The sequence below is a fragment of the Dromiciops gliroides genome, chromosome 4, assembly GCF_019393635.1.
Source record: "Dromiciops gliroides isolate mDroGli1 chromosome 4, mDroGli1.pri, whole genome shotgun sequence".
NCBI lineage: Eukaryota > Metazoa > Chordata > Mammalia > Microbiotheria > Microbiotheriidae > Dromiciops > Dromiciops gliroides.
This window is the reverse complement of record NC_057864.1, coordinates 385,950,055-385,964,483: the sequence shown is the minus strand read 5'-3', so window position 1 is coordinate 385,964,483 and position 14,429 is coordinate 385,950,055. Positions and strand designations below refer to the sequence as shown.

At 38.5% G+C, this 14,429-nt stretch overlaps 1 protein-coding gene across 5 annotated transcripts in view; it reads right to left on the bottom strand.

The window, feature by feature from the left end:
• The window catches only part of GRM1 (glutamate metabotropic receptor 1), a 452,400-nt gene that overhangs the window by 47,616 nt on the left and 390,355 nt on the right, over positions 1-14,429 (bottom strand). For all 5 annotated transcript variants that reach the window (XR_006352779.1, XR_006352780.1, XM_043963679.1 and 2 more), the window contains exon 6: positions 7,763-7,931. Coding sequence is in view for 3 of the 5 variants with exons in the window: in XM_043963679.1 (XP_043819614.1) it covers positions 7,763-7,931 (169 nt within the window). In the remaining 2 variants the exon portion in view is untranslated. The remainder of the gene's footprint in view (positions 1-7,762; positions 7,932-14,429) is intronic.

Here is a 14,429-nt window from a genome sequence, read left to right as displayed (position 1 = left end):
ATGTCATATGAGAAATGACCAAGGGGAAGGAAAGGTACTTCCCTTACATGATGCCAGATGGTGGTGGGACATATGTGTATGCATGTGTGCATACATGCGTGTGTGTATGTGTATGAATACATATACATATGTACACATTTCATAATTGCAAACTGGAAAGGAACAAAATCAAAGGCATTTGAGAGTGAAATAAAACTTTTCTACCTAGAGAAGCTTTTTTCTTCCTTCCTTCCTTTCTTTTTTTTTTTTTTTTTTTGGTGAGGCAATTGGGGTTAAGTGACTTGCCCAGGGTCATACAGCTAGTAAGTATCAAGTGTCTGAGGCCGGGTTTGAACTCAGGTCCTTCTGACTCCAGGGCTGGTGCTCTATCCACTGTGCTACCTAGCTGCCCCCTAGAGAAGTTTTTAATGGCATGCTTAGATAAGAAAAAGCAAATGTTCAGAAATGATGAAAAGCAAAGCTCCAATAACAGATGACTGTATGGATACTGGCAAGATCTTAAAAGAATAACGCAAGGAAAAATAAAGGCCCTTCACATGAATATCTTGAGGTGTGCAGAAAGAGAACAGAAGGGGAGGGTAGACTTCCAGTATGAAAATGGAGGGGCTAAAATAATACCAAAAGATTAGCTATGGAAAATGGAGTTCTGGATAGAATCATTTCAAGAGGAAGATAAGGTACTGGGGAAGAGGAAAGGATGTGGGTGTATGTTGAAGTATACATTAAAGGATGAAGAAATATGGTTGAACAGCAGATACTGTTCAAGAAGTGAGCAGCAAAATCAAATTCTTGAAGAGAGGAGAGGCTTCTGGGTCTGAAGGCCTCACTACTTAGTCCTATAAGACTTTTCAGGATGACCTGAACAAATGTTCTTTCTGCATTATCCAATGACATATGAAAAATGATCAGCACCAAAAAAAAAAGTTGTCACTGTGCTATTTTTAAAAGGAAAGAGGGAAGGAAGGCATTAGAAACCATAGGCTACATGGTAGAGTGGATCGTACATTGGAGTTAGAGTCAGAAAGACCTGGGTTCAAGTTCTGTTTCAGATACTAACAATGTAAACCTGGTCAAGTCAGTTAAACTCCCTAGGCCTTAGTTTTTTTTTCTTAAATGTAAAATTGAGATAATTATATACATATATATGAACATATACATATATATCTCCCTTTATACATACATAGATTTTATATGTGTGTGTGTGTCTACACATTCGGTTTTCTCTAAAGGTCTGTCATATCTGACTTTTCCAATATTCTTTTCACCTCCTTAACTTCTTTCATGTTTATTTTTTGGTTGGAGTTATAAAGTTCTGAGAGGGGACAGTCGAGGTGCTTCACAAGTATAGTTTTGCTGTCCATTTCTTCCTGTAACTCTCTTAACTTCACTTTTAAGAATTTGAATGCTATACTACTTGGTGCATATATGTTTAGTATTGATATTACTTCATTGTCTATGGTACCTTTTAGCAAAAATGTAGAAATGTAGTTTCTTTCCTTATCTCTTTTGATTAGGTCTATTTTTGTTTGGCTTTGTCTGAGATCAGAATTGCTACCCCTGCTTTTTTTTTTTTTTTTAACTTCAGTTGAAGCATAATAGATTCTGCTCCGGCCCCTTACTTTTACTCTGTGTATGTCTCTCTGTTTCAAGTGTGTTTCTTGTAAACAACACATTGTATGACTCTGGTTATTGATCCACTCTGCTATCTGCTTCCATTTCATGGGAGAGTGCATCCCATTCACATTCACAGTTATGAATACTGACTGCGCATTTCCCTCCATCCTATTTTTTCTCTTGTTTGTCCTCTTTCTCCTTTCACCCTTTCCCTCCTTGACAGCCTTTTGCTTCTGTCTCCCACCCCCTACTTCTGTCAGTGCCTTCCTCCACCCCACCCCACGATTTATGTACTCTCCTTCCCTCCTAGTTTCCTGTTGGGTAAGATAGATTTCTATGGTTAAGTGACTGTGTATATTACTCCCTCTTTGAGTCAATACTGATGAGAATAAGGTTCCAGCAGTACCCATTGCCTACCCTCCCATCTTTCTCTTCACTGTAATAGGTTTTTTGCACCTCTTCATGTGAAATAATTTACTCTGTTCTACCTTTCTCTTCCTTTGGTACCCTGAGCTCTACTGAAGCCAGTGGCAGTCTGGTCGCTAGAGGCTGCCTATTAGCCCAGGTCTACGCTGAAGCATGTGGAGGTTCTTGGAGCTGGAGTCTGCTTGTTCCCCTGGCTATGCTGAGCATGTGAAGTGTCCTGCTCCAGCACCCTGGGGCTCAGGATCTCCTGTTTTGCTGCTGGCCTACTGGAAAGTTTCCTGTCCTTGACTGCATTCCACTTTTACTAAGACAGACCTTTCCTGATGATCTTCCAAGTTTCTTGGGCTAAAGGATTGTTTCACCCTGTCTTTTTGTAGATTCTTCTGTTTCAACATTTGTTTTGGGGGTGTTATTTTATAGTTATTTGGAGGTCAGTATGGAAGAGTGATTTACTGATTACTCTGCCATTTTATCCAGTAGGTGCAATTATTATCCTCATTTTACATCTAAGTAAACTGAGGCAAATAGTGGTTAAGTAACTTGCCCAGAGACTTCAACTAGGAATCCGAGGCTGGATTTGTACTAACATCTTCATGGCTTGGTCCAGTGCTTTGAGCCCAAATGCTCAGCACTTAATAAACACATGTTGAATTCGATTTTAAAAGTATTTGTCCTTAACAATGTTTTATATGTTATGCTTGTAAGACAAGCAAGTGTGCTTTGAAAAAGCATTTTAAGTTGCATTCAGAATGAAAAGCCTTTTCATCGTTAATAAAGGAATTTATTAACCCTGAAATTAGCCCCGAAATTCTCTTGTAAATTGACTTCATCTATATTTTGGAGAGGCTGCTGAGATTTCCTTTTATGTCACCTGGGCATGGGAGGTGGCAAATTAGTTGTGTTTGAATATAAGTGCTGCTATTTGGTAAACAGAATTTGAATTTCTTTTATTTCCACACTGCCTAGAGAGTTTATGGGGAACAAACAGATAAACATTTTTCCCCTTTAGGGACAAATCTTTTCCCACTGAATGGCACAATACTTTTAAAATAGCACTTTCCGTGCACCAGTCTTCATTTGTGGTAAACACTACATGTTGTTGTTATTCAGTTATTTTTTGGGCATGTCTGACTCTTTGTGACCCTATTTGGGGTTTTCTTGGCAAAGATATTGGAGTTATTTGCCATTTCCTTCTCCAGCTCATTTTACAAATAAGGAAACTGAGGCAAACAGGGTAAGCAATCACATAGCTATTAAGTGCCTGAGGTCAGATTTGAACTCAGGAAGATGAGTCTTCCTGACTATAGTCCCTGCACTCTATCTACACACCACAATAGTACTGAGCAATGCTTTCCTGGCATTCATATTGCCAAGCACCAGGAGCAGAATTCCATAGCCAACCTACTCTCTGGTCTGGCAATGAGTGACCCTGCTTCTCTTCTGAAATGTGGGAGCCATTGTACAGAGGACACATGACTATCCATTCATAGCCTGCCGGGAATAAAGTAAGCAGGAAGGAATTAGTAAAGAGAGCTGCTGTGCAGCAAATCTCAGAAGGAAGGGGATATTTTTTTCCCCTCTGTTTTTTTCCCCTCACTTTAAATACCTAGAAAACTGCTCTTCATCTATCTATAAACTGTTCACAGACATGGCACAGTAGACTTAATTTAATGGGAAGCATCTGTGTGGCAAACTCTCTCTGGTCTTCCATCTTGGAAAAATCAGCAACTGGGACTGTGTTCTCCATATTCTATGAGCACAGGTACAATCAGCCTGGTATTTTATTACTACCTACCAGAGGGAAGCTGGGCCACAGAGAATCCCTTTGATCAGGGACAGCCATGGAGGAACACGTGGCCACATGGACTCCGGTGACAGTCCTACACACCCCATAACTGCCTGACTGCTTAAGCAAGACTTAGACATCCCTCCTGAGGGATGAGCTAGCCATGTACAGGGTGGACCCAAAGTCACAAAGGGGTCTAATGTTTTAATACCTTTTTGAAAATTATTTTTCTTTATTTCACACATATGTATATGTGTGTGTATGTTTCCTATATATATTGTTTATGATGTTATGGCATTGCAAATTAAAAACAAAAAATAAAGGAATTATTAAATATTGAAACCCCTTCATGACTCTGTGACTTTTGGTCCACCTACAGAATACCCAGATGGTGTCAGAAGCTATTTTCCTCCTTTAAGATGAGTTGGAACTACAGAGAGTAAGATTATTTTCCTCTCTTAAAATGAGACAGGACTACTAAGATTAAGCATACTGGAGTAGCCCTTTCTCCATTGCTAAAACAGGCAAAAGGTTCCAAACCTTCCACTTTGTGCTTTTGTAAAAACAGAAACTGTCTGCTTTTGCACTAAGAGGTTGGCACAAAGTGTGAAGGATACCTGGAGCACAGCCTAGCAGGGTTTCCCAACCACACAGTGGCTGCATGGTTCATGAGGTTGGCTTGGCAGTTCTGGGTGGGGGGGTGAGGTAAGGACAGACTCCCACACAGTTACTGCTACACCACCACCACCAGCTGGGGCTGGATGACATTTATATAATGACTTGGCTGCACTAAGAGATGAATCACAGAAAATTAGTGATGGATATGACCTATTAGGTCATCTAATCCATTCCCCTGCCTCTTCAAAGTTCCTCCCCCAATCTATATTTTTTATCATCTCACTCAATCTGGTTTTAAATAGTGTGGAGACATGGAGTTTTCACCAACTTTCCCTTATAGAAAATCCTCTTACAGCTAAATCCTACCCTTTATTTTGGTTTGGAGTATACAATCAATTCTGCTTTAACGAGCCATATGTGTTCCCCAAAAGCACCATGTTATGAAAAAAACATGCAATAAAAATAACAGTGCTTATGTTGATAATGGAATGGGGATAAAACACCCCAAAACTTCATTAGTGACACCTAAAAAGAAGTAGGAATCTAATGGAAAAAGTAGCACTGTTTTACACATGATAATACATGATAAGTGGTTAAGAAATACATGAATGGCACAAAAAATTGTGGCACTAGAGCACGCCTGGCAAAGTCTTTGGATGGTAGGGCATAGCACAACTCCAGGCCTTGGTAGTGGTGGTGTGTGAGAGGCTATGGTGGAACAGATCAGTCCTCTTTTGTCCAAGGTTCCTACTGCACCAGAAGAAATACAATAAATGTAGGACTTTCCCTTGACAAAACCTTGCTTTACTTAGGAGTAGGCAGTGAAAGGGCTATAATTTGTGAGTTTTTATGAAATGGTGCAGTTTTCTGCCTTCTTGATGTTTATCATAGAAGAAATCAAGTGTTGAAGCAAGCTGAAATTCTTCCTGTGCTCAAATCATTCCCTAATATCTCAGTGAAATTGGAACAAATTTACATTTTCAAAACAAATGTTACAGCAGAACTGACTGTATACTCAAAGATGGAACAATTGTGAACAAGAGTATGCTGGAGCAAGTTAGAAATGCTCTCCTGAGAGCTGATAAATTTTCAGTGTGAGCATTTGCGCTTCAAAATCGGCAAATGATACAAAGCAGGGCATGATTTGTTGTTTTGTTGATTTCTAGACTTAAGAAAAATCATAGGAAAATGTGGATAGTACAAATTAAACATAAACGTGGGGACATACATTGTTTTTTCTGCAGAGTGGGTCGTTAAACATATACCAAACATATACCTTGATTATGAGACACTCCGGGTGTACCACAAATTCTTAAAATCTACTACAATGCCTTGTAGGGAGTTATGATGGAAAGTCAATTTGGGGTTAGGATTTATGGAACTTTGATTTAGACTCTTGTGCTGACACAAACTAGCAATGTAGGCAAGTTATCTGTCTTCCATTTCTTTAGCTGTAAAAATCAGAGTGACGATGGCACTCTCTACTTCCAGAGAGCCACCCTGGCATAATAAATAGGAAATCAGAAAGACCTGGGTTCAGGTTTTATTTCAGACACAGACTGGCTGTGTGTCTTAAGGAATTAACCTCCTCCCAAAGAAATTGTTTAAACCTACAGGTTGCCAAATAGGTCCTGATCTGCAGTGATAGAAAGAGTTTCCTCATAAGTTCCTTATACCAATAATATCAAGGGATTGAGGAAAAACAAAACAAAACCCATCCCTCCCGGATATATTATGTAGAAACTTTTTAGAAGTGTTGTTACTATCATCCCCTATTTGTTTTTTTTAAATAAATTTACTTAATATTTTAGTTTTCCCCAATTACATGTAAAGATATTTTTTTAACATTCTTTTTTTAAAATTAAATTTTAAGTTCTCTCCCTACCTCCCTTCCCCTCTCATCAAAAAGGCAAGCAATTTCTTTTTTGTTTTGTTTGTTTTTTTGTGGGGCAATGAGGGTTAAGTGTTTTTACCCAGGGTCACACAGCTAGTAAGTGTCAAGTGTCTGAGGCCACATTTGAATTCAGGTCCTCCTGAATCCAGGGCCAGTGTTTTATCTACTGTGCCACCTAGCTGCCCCTTCAGAAGGCAAGCAATTTGAAATAGGTTTCATGCTTTTTTTTAATAAATGGATAATAGAACTTGAAATATTTACCTCACAAGGTTACACACACACACACACACACACACACACACACACACACACACACATACACACATCCATGTCCTGCCTTTGGGCTGCCCTGTGTCCAGAATGTTCTCCATTTGTATCTTAAAATTCCTAGCTTCCTTCTTCTGAGTTCAAGTGACCCTTCCAACATGAAGTTTTTCCTCATCCCTTCAAATGCTAGTGGCACCCAGAAATTACTTTGTAATTAGCATATATGGGCATGGGATATTTCTCCAAAGAGAAGGTAAACTTCTTGACAAAAACAAAACTGACTTTCTAAATCATAAGACACCCACAAATATGAGCTATCGTTATTAGGGGGCATAAAGAAATTCAGCCTACAGTCAATCAGTATTTTCCAAGGAATCAGCAAGCTCGTGGGTGTTAAGGGGAGGAGATGAGGGACGCCAGTGCTGTCTCATTTCAACTGCTGCTATTTTAATTGTACGCTTTTTCAGTATTCTTCAGCTTTCATGTCAGTAAACCACAGGAAGAGCAATCAATGATCCTAGAGTTTTTGTTTTCCTGTTTATTTCCCTTTTGCCTATTATTTTTGAGATCCTTCTTCACTGTATTCATGTATGTGATTTGACCTGTTTTCCACCCCAAATAAAATATTAAAGAATATTTAAATCAAGTCAAATAAAAAAAGAATGTAGTAAGCACCTACTATGTGCTGGACAGTGCTAAACTCTGGGTATATAAAAAGGTGGGGTGAGGGGGAATAATCTCTTCCTCGAGAGAACTCACATTCTAATGGGAGAGACACCATGCAAATAACTTGGAATGTACAAGATGTATACTGAATAGATGGAAGGTAATTTGAGAGAGGAAGACACTAACAGCTGGGGGAAGTAGGAAAGGCCTCCTATAGAAGTGTGGGTTTAAAACAGATGGTCTCCCTTTCCTGGGACAATATCCAAACTTATTACCATAAATGCATTATATTCCCTTTTTTTTCTTCTGATGTGCACAAAAACTAAAACTAAAACTGGGCAGAAGGGTGAGGTAGGGCAGGGGTAAGGAAATAGCTCTCTGGCATTCCATTTCTTGTTGTACTTTGGTTTAAGCAAAAAAAAAAAAAATGTTTTTCTTGAGGGCAATGTGCATCATCTTAGCCATTATCCAGTGAAGTCTCAGAGGCTTACCTTAATCTGACCCTTTAAACAAGGTTCACTGCACACCGACCGTACCATGCCGCTTTTGTTCATTTGGATCTTATAGTCGTCAATATTCAGCACTCCTTCATGCCAGGTCCCAATGTGGACATAATCATACCGGTTAGCATCAGTGTACTGAAGATTCATGATGTCATATCTAGGAAGGAGAACAAACAGCATATTATGGTGACAGATTCTCTTCATAGTCACTTCATTCTGTATGTAGTAACACAGACTACCCAATTCCATCCTTCAGTATCTTTCAGTTCATCTTCTATCTATTTCCTTTAATGCTTTGTCTATCTATCTATCTATCTATCTATCTGTCTGTCTGTCTGTCTGTCTGTCTGTCTGTCTGTCTGTCTGTCTGTCTGTCATCTGTCATCTATCATCTATCTATCTGTCTGTCTGTCTGTCTGTCATCTATCATCTATCTATCGATCTGTCTGTCTGTCATCTATCATCTATCTATCCATCCGTCTGTCTGTCTGTCTGTCTATCTATCTATTCATCCACTCATTTGTTTGTATGTTTATTTATTTAGGATTTTCCCCAGGTTACATGTATAAAGAAATTTTCACATCAATTTTTAAAACTTTGTGTTCCAAATTCTCTTCCTCCCTTCCTCTCCACCCCTCCTTAAGAACTCAAGCAATTCAATATAAGTTATACATGTGCAGTCATACTTCCTTCAATGCTTCAAATGAGCTATTAGTTTATTAGGATGGGTATTCCCTTGAGGCGTGAAGCTCACAACATGTCTATAATGTCATGAGATGCTTTGGCCAAATGCAAAAGAAAAAACCCAAAGCGTCATGAATTGGCCAACATTTTGTTAACAAGACTCTTAGAATTTAATAAGTGTGGTACTTGGAGGGAACCTAGGTGGCACAGTGGATAGAGCACTGGCCCTGGATTCAGGAGGACCTGAGTTCAAATCCGGCCTCAGACATTTAACACTTACTAGCTGTGTGACTCTAGGCAAGTCATAACCCCAATTGCCTCACCAAAAAACAAACAAACAACCAAACAAAAATGGTGGCACTTGGATGATTCAGTGCAGAGAACACCAGGATTGAAATCAGGAAGAGCTGAGTTCAACTGTGGCCTCAGGCGCTTATTGGCTGTGTGACCCTTGATCTCTATTGCACTCAATTCCTCATCTGTAAAATGGGTGCATACCAGAGAAGGAAATGCAAACCATTCCAGTGTCTTTACCAAGAAAAATCCATGGATAAGTTCATGGGCTCATGAAGAATTGAACACTAATGAAGTGCTAAACAACAAACCTCCAGACTATCATTAGACCACTCCTTAAAGCTGTTTTTAACATGGTAGGCCCTATCGGAGTTTATGTTCCCTTGTCACAGTGTCAAATCTGATTTTTCTTTTCTTTTTTTAATCATAAAAATATTTTATTATTTTCTAGTTACACAAAGAGAGAGTTTTCAACATTTGTTTCTATAAGATTTCTAGTTTCAAATTTTTCTCCCTCCCACCCCTCCCTCCCTGCTCTCTAAGACAGCAAGCAATCTGATATAGGTTATATATGTACAATCACATTAAACATATTTCTGTATTAGTCATGCTATAAAAGAAGAATCAGAGCAAAAGGGAAAAACCTCAAAAAAAGAAAAACAAAAAAATTGAAATAGTATGGTTCGATCTTCATCTAGATTCCACAGTTCTTTTTTTTTCCACAGTTTTTCTTTTTTCTGGATTTGGAGAGCATTTTCCATCCTCAGTCCTTTGGAACTATCTTGGACTATTGTATTGCTGAGAAGAGTCAAGTCTATCACAGTTGATCAACACACAATGTTGTTGATACTGTATACAATGTTCTCCTGGTTCTGCTCATCTCACTCAGCATCGGTTCATGTAAGTTCTTCCAGGTTTCTCTGAAATCGGCCTGCTCATCATTTCTTACAGCACAATAGTATTCCATTACATTCATATAATACAACTTGTTCAGTCATTCCCAAATTGGTGGGCCTCCCCTCAATTTCCAATTCCTTGCCACCACAAAAAGAACAGCTATAAATATTTTTGAACATGTGCGTCCTTTCCCCTTTTCTATAATCTCTTTGGGAAAAAGACCTAATAGTAGTATTGCTGGGTCAAAGGGTATGCACAGCTTTATAGCCCTTTGGGCATAGTTCCAAATTGCTCTCCAGAATGGTTGGATCAATTCACAGGTCTACCAACAATGCATTAGTGTTCCATTTTTTCCACCTTCTTCAACATTTATTATTTTCTTTTTTGTCATATTAGCCAATCTTATAGGTGTGAAGTGGTACCTCAGAGTTGTTTTAATTCGCATTTCTCCAATCAATAGTGATCAAATCTGATTTTTCTTAAAGAATTTTATTGAAAAAAATCAAGGTCAATTCTATGTCAGAACAAAATATCATAGTAGAACTTTCATGGATTATATACTTGGCAAAAATGTAGTATATTATTTATGTTATAAATTTACAGTTCAAACTTCTTCCAAGCACCATTCTATATTCTCTCCCTATAGTAAAATGATAACTTTCAGGTTCTTAGCATCAATAGTGCTAATGAAGTAATTATTATACTTATAGAAATCCTCCAGATAACCCTTTAGAGATCATTGAGATGGTGTAGTGGGAAGAAAATTGGACTTACAGTCACAAGACCTGAGTTTAAAAACCATCTCAGATACTTAGTGGCTGTACTGACTCTGGACAAGTCATTTAACCACATGAGGCCTCAGTTTCCTCATCTGTAAAATGAAGGAGCTGGGCTTGATGGAATCTAAAGTCCCTTCCATGTCTAACTCTGAGATCCTATGTCTCATATCTGAAACTTATTAGCTGTGTGACCACTGGAAATTCACCTAATCTCTCAGAGCCCGTTGCTTCATCTGGAAAATGGATATAATAAAACTTGCACTATCTTCCTTTCATTTTTTTCATTTTTTTTTTAGTGAGGCAATTGGGGTTAAGTGACTTTTCCAGGGTCACACAGTTGGTTAAGTATTAAGTGTCTAAGGCCGGATTTGAACTCAGGTACTCCTGACTCCAGGGCCGGTGCTCTATCCACTGCGCCATCTAGCTGCCCCCACTATCTTCCTTTCAAGGTTGTTATGAGGAAAATGTTTTGTAAACTTTAAAGATTTATAGGTGCAGCTAGGTGGTACAGTAGATAGAGTGCTGGGCTTGGAGTCAGGGAGATTCTTCTTCCTCAGATCAAATACAGCCTCAAACACTTCCTAGCTGTGTGACCCTGGGCACGTCACTTAACCCTGTTTGCCTCAATTTCCTCATCTATCAAATGAGCTGGAGAAGGAAGTAGCAAACCACTCCAGTATCTCTGTCAATAAAACACCAAATGGGGTCATGAAGAGATGAAAACGACTGAACAGCCACAAAATCATTATTATTATTCATCCTTGTTAGATAGTTCTCTACACCAGCAAATGTATGGAGTGCCTAGTTTATAACTGGAAAAGAGAGTGATAACCACTGGGGATCAGGCCAAGATTCTCTAAGACATTTTCTCTTGCTATTTATCTCCAAATCTCAGGCTTTTACTATGGAAAGTTAATTCCTATGTCTTGGTCCCTCAGTTGTCTGCTCAGTTTATAAGGCCAGAATTTGCTTTCTATGGGGCAACAGGCTGATTTCCACTTCAAACGTGTGCCAAATTCTTCAAACACAGCTGCAGGGGGAAAAGCAGGGCGATGATGACAGACAAAGGAAGTTTTTTTTCCGTATCTCTCATGGGTCTAATGAAAATGCATTAGCTAATATGAAGGGAAATAACTGAGCTCTTTAAACTCATTCCATACACCCTTCTGATAATCATTGATTTACCTAACAAGCATGTATTAAGTACTCATTGTATGCAAAGCAAGGTCTTGGCACTTAGGAAGGAGAAAATTTTTCTCCTTTGTGGTGCCAAAAATATCTCAGACTTATTTATATAGCTAGTCTTACAGTGTAATTTGCTGCTGCATATAAATCTTGTTTATGATATTCTATTATCCATTTTAATTATTTGGATTAATGCTCATTTCTAATTCCCACACCCACCTGTCATTCTCATTAAGGCTGGAAAACCTGTTGAGAATGTTTAATATGAGTGGTTCCCTTTAGGTTTCTTTCCAATCTCTCTGTCTCTGTCTCTCTCCCTGTCTCTGTATCTGTCTCTCTGTCTCTCTCTCTCTCTGTGTCTCTGTCTCTGTCTCTCTCTCTCCCTTTCTCTCCCTCCCTCCCTTCCTCTCTTCCTTCTCTTTTATGTGTATAAGGACAGTGGGAATGTTGTGTTCCTCTTCCCTATGCCTCAGTTTCCTGAAATTTGTTCAAGCTTTCCCATTTTCTGTCAGAGAGGAAATAAGTTGTCAAATTTATCAACGTTAGTATTAAGAAACTGAAAAATGCATAATGTTGTACACAATCCAAAAAAAGCCCCTAATAAAACAAAACCCACACCCAGGAAAAAACTGGAAACAAGAAAGAAGAGGCAGAAAGAAGATATAGACTGATTAGATCTAATAAAACAAGTTCTGCTCATCTGTCACAGAGTGATAATTAAAGCTATCTCAATTCTCTTGACCCTATGAAACCTTCTTGCATATTGGAATGTATTTGTAATATTCTTGTGCTGCAAATTGTTTTTTTTCCCCTTTGCATTCTCCTAGTGCCTGCTGTTTATGTTAAGTGATGATTAACTATAGTAATTATGAGGAAGAATATAACCATATAGTGGAGTAAAAGAGGACAGAAGTTTGGGGAGATTGAAAAAGGAACTGAAAAGAGACCGCCAGCTACCTCCTAGAATAAATAAAATGGTTCCTGTGAATGGGTTTGGGAATGGCATTGACTGAGCCCTTGATTAATACCTTGGGAGAAATAGACTAAAAAATAGGATTGCATTTTCAGTGTTCTCCATTTGGAAGTTAGCCATTTGCTTTTATATAGCTGATATTTTCTGTATTACTTCCCAGGGGATTGTGAGGACTCTAAGGGAATACTAAGGGCAGTGAAGAAGAATATACTGTTATGCCCTGAATAATAACTATGAGTAAATGAAAAATAAAAGATACTAGATTGAGTAAGAATGCAGCTATGGTGGGAAAAGCCAAAAATATTTCATTTGTTTATTTACTCCATTAAAAATGTTTATTGAGGGCAGCTAGGTGGCGCAGTGGATAAAGCACTGACCCTGGATTTAGGAGGACCTGAGTTCAAATCTGGTCTCAGACACTTGACACTTACTAGCTATGTGACCCTGGGCAAGTCACTTAACCCTCATTGCCCCAGAGAGAGAGAGAGAGAGAGAGAGAGAGAGAGAGAGAGAGAGAGAGAGAGAGAGAGAGAGAGAGAGGAGAAGAAGAAGAAGAAGAAGAAGAAGAAGAAGAAGAAGAAGAAGAAGAAGAAGAAGAAGAAGAAGAAGAAGAAGAAGAAGAAGAAGAAGAAACATGTTTATTGGGAAGCTTCTACTATTTGCAAGGCACTTTTCCCCCAATCTTAATAGAAGAATCAGAACAAAAGGGAAAAAAACAACCTCAAGAAAGAAAAAAAAAGTAGAAGTAGTTTGGTTCAATCTGCATTTAGATTCCACAGTTCTTTTTTCTGGATTTGGAGAGCATTTTCCATCATGAGTCCTTTGTAATTGTCTTGGATCATTGTATTGCTGACAAGAAAGAGCTAAGTCTATCACAGCTGATCATTACACAATGTTCTCCTAGTTCTGCTCAATTCACTCAGCATCAGTCCATTTAAGTCTTTCCAGGTTTTTAGGAAACCTGGGCAAAGCACTTTTTAGGTAATACTTTGATACCATAATATAATTATCCTGTATGTCACTAAGAACTGGCATAGAATTAAAAAAGAGTACATGATTGACATTTTGGTTGGTTGTGTTCCTGTGAAGTAATGAGAAAAGGTACTATATCACTATTCTTTATTTTCTACATATAGATTATGATGATTTAGCTTAGATTATGCTATGAGATACCACATAGTCACAGAACATCCAATCAGAGGACGAGGTGTCACGTTCTGAGCATTGTATTCAAGGAAAGAAATGGACAAGCCAAGAGTGTTCAAAGAATGGCAAATAGCATAGTTCATATCAAAAGAGAATTGACCAGAGGAAATGGGGAATTTTACTACAGAGGACAGGAGAAGATGTCATAACCATTCAAGTATTTGAACAACTCTGTTGTGGGAGAAATATTAGAATTGTTTTGCTTAATCCCAGAAGGAAAGAACTGGGAGAAGTGAGTAGAAATTCAAGAGGAAGATTTAAGTTTGCTATAAAGAAGGGAAACTTTCTTAACAATGAGAGCTATAAAAATGGAAATATTCTGCCTTGGGAGGTGGTGGGTTTCCTTATCAGTGGGGTTTGTTCGGTTTGGTATGGAGGGGATTCTTGTTAAGGTACAGATTAGAATCTGAGGTCTCTTCCTTCTGTCTCAGATTTTCTAATACAGAATTAACAAGTCACTAAAATATTCTTTTTTATCTCTAATATTGAGATGATAGGAGTCCCTACTACATGTTAATTATACAGTACAGTAGAGTAGAAAGAGCCATGAACTTGGAATCAGGAGGCCTGGGATAAACAAGGTGGCACAGGGGATAGAGTGTTAGACTTGGAATCAAGATCTGAGTTCAAATCCTGC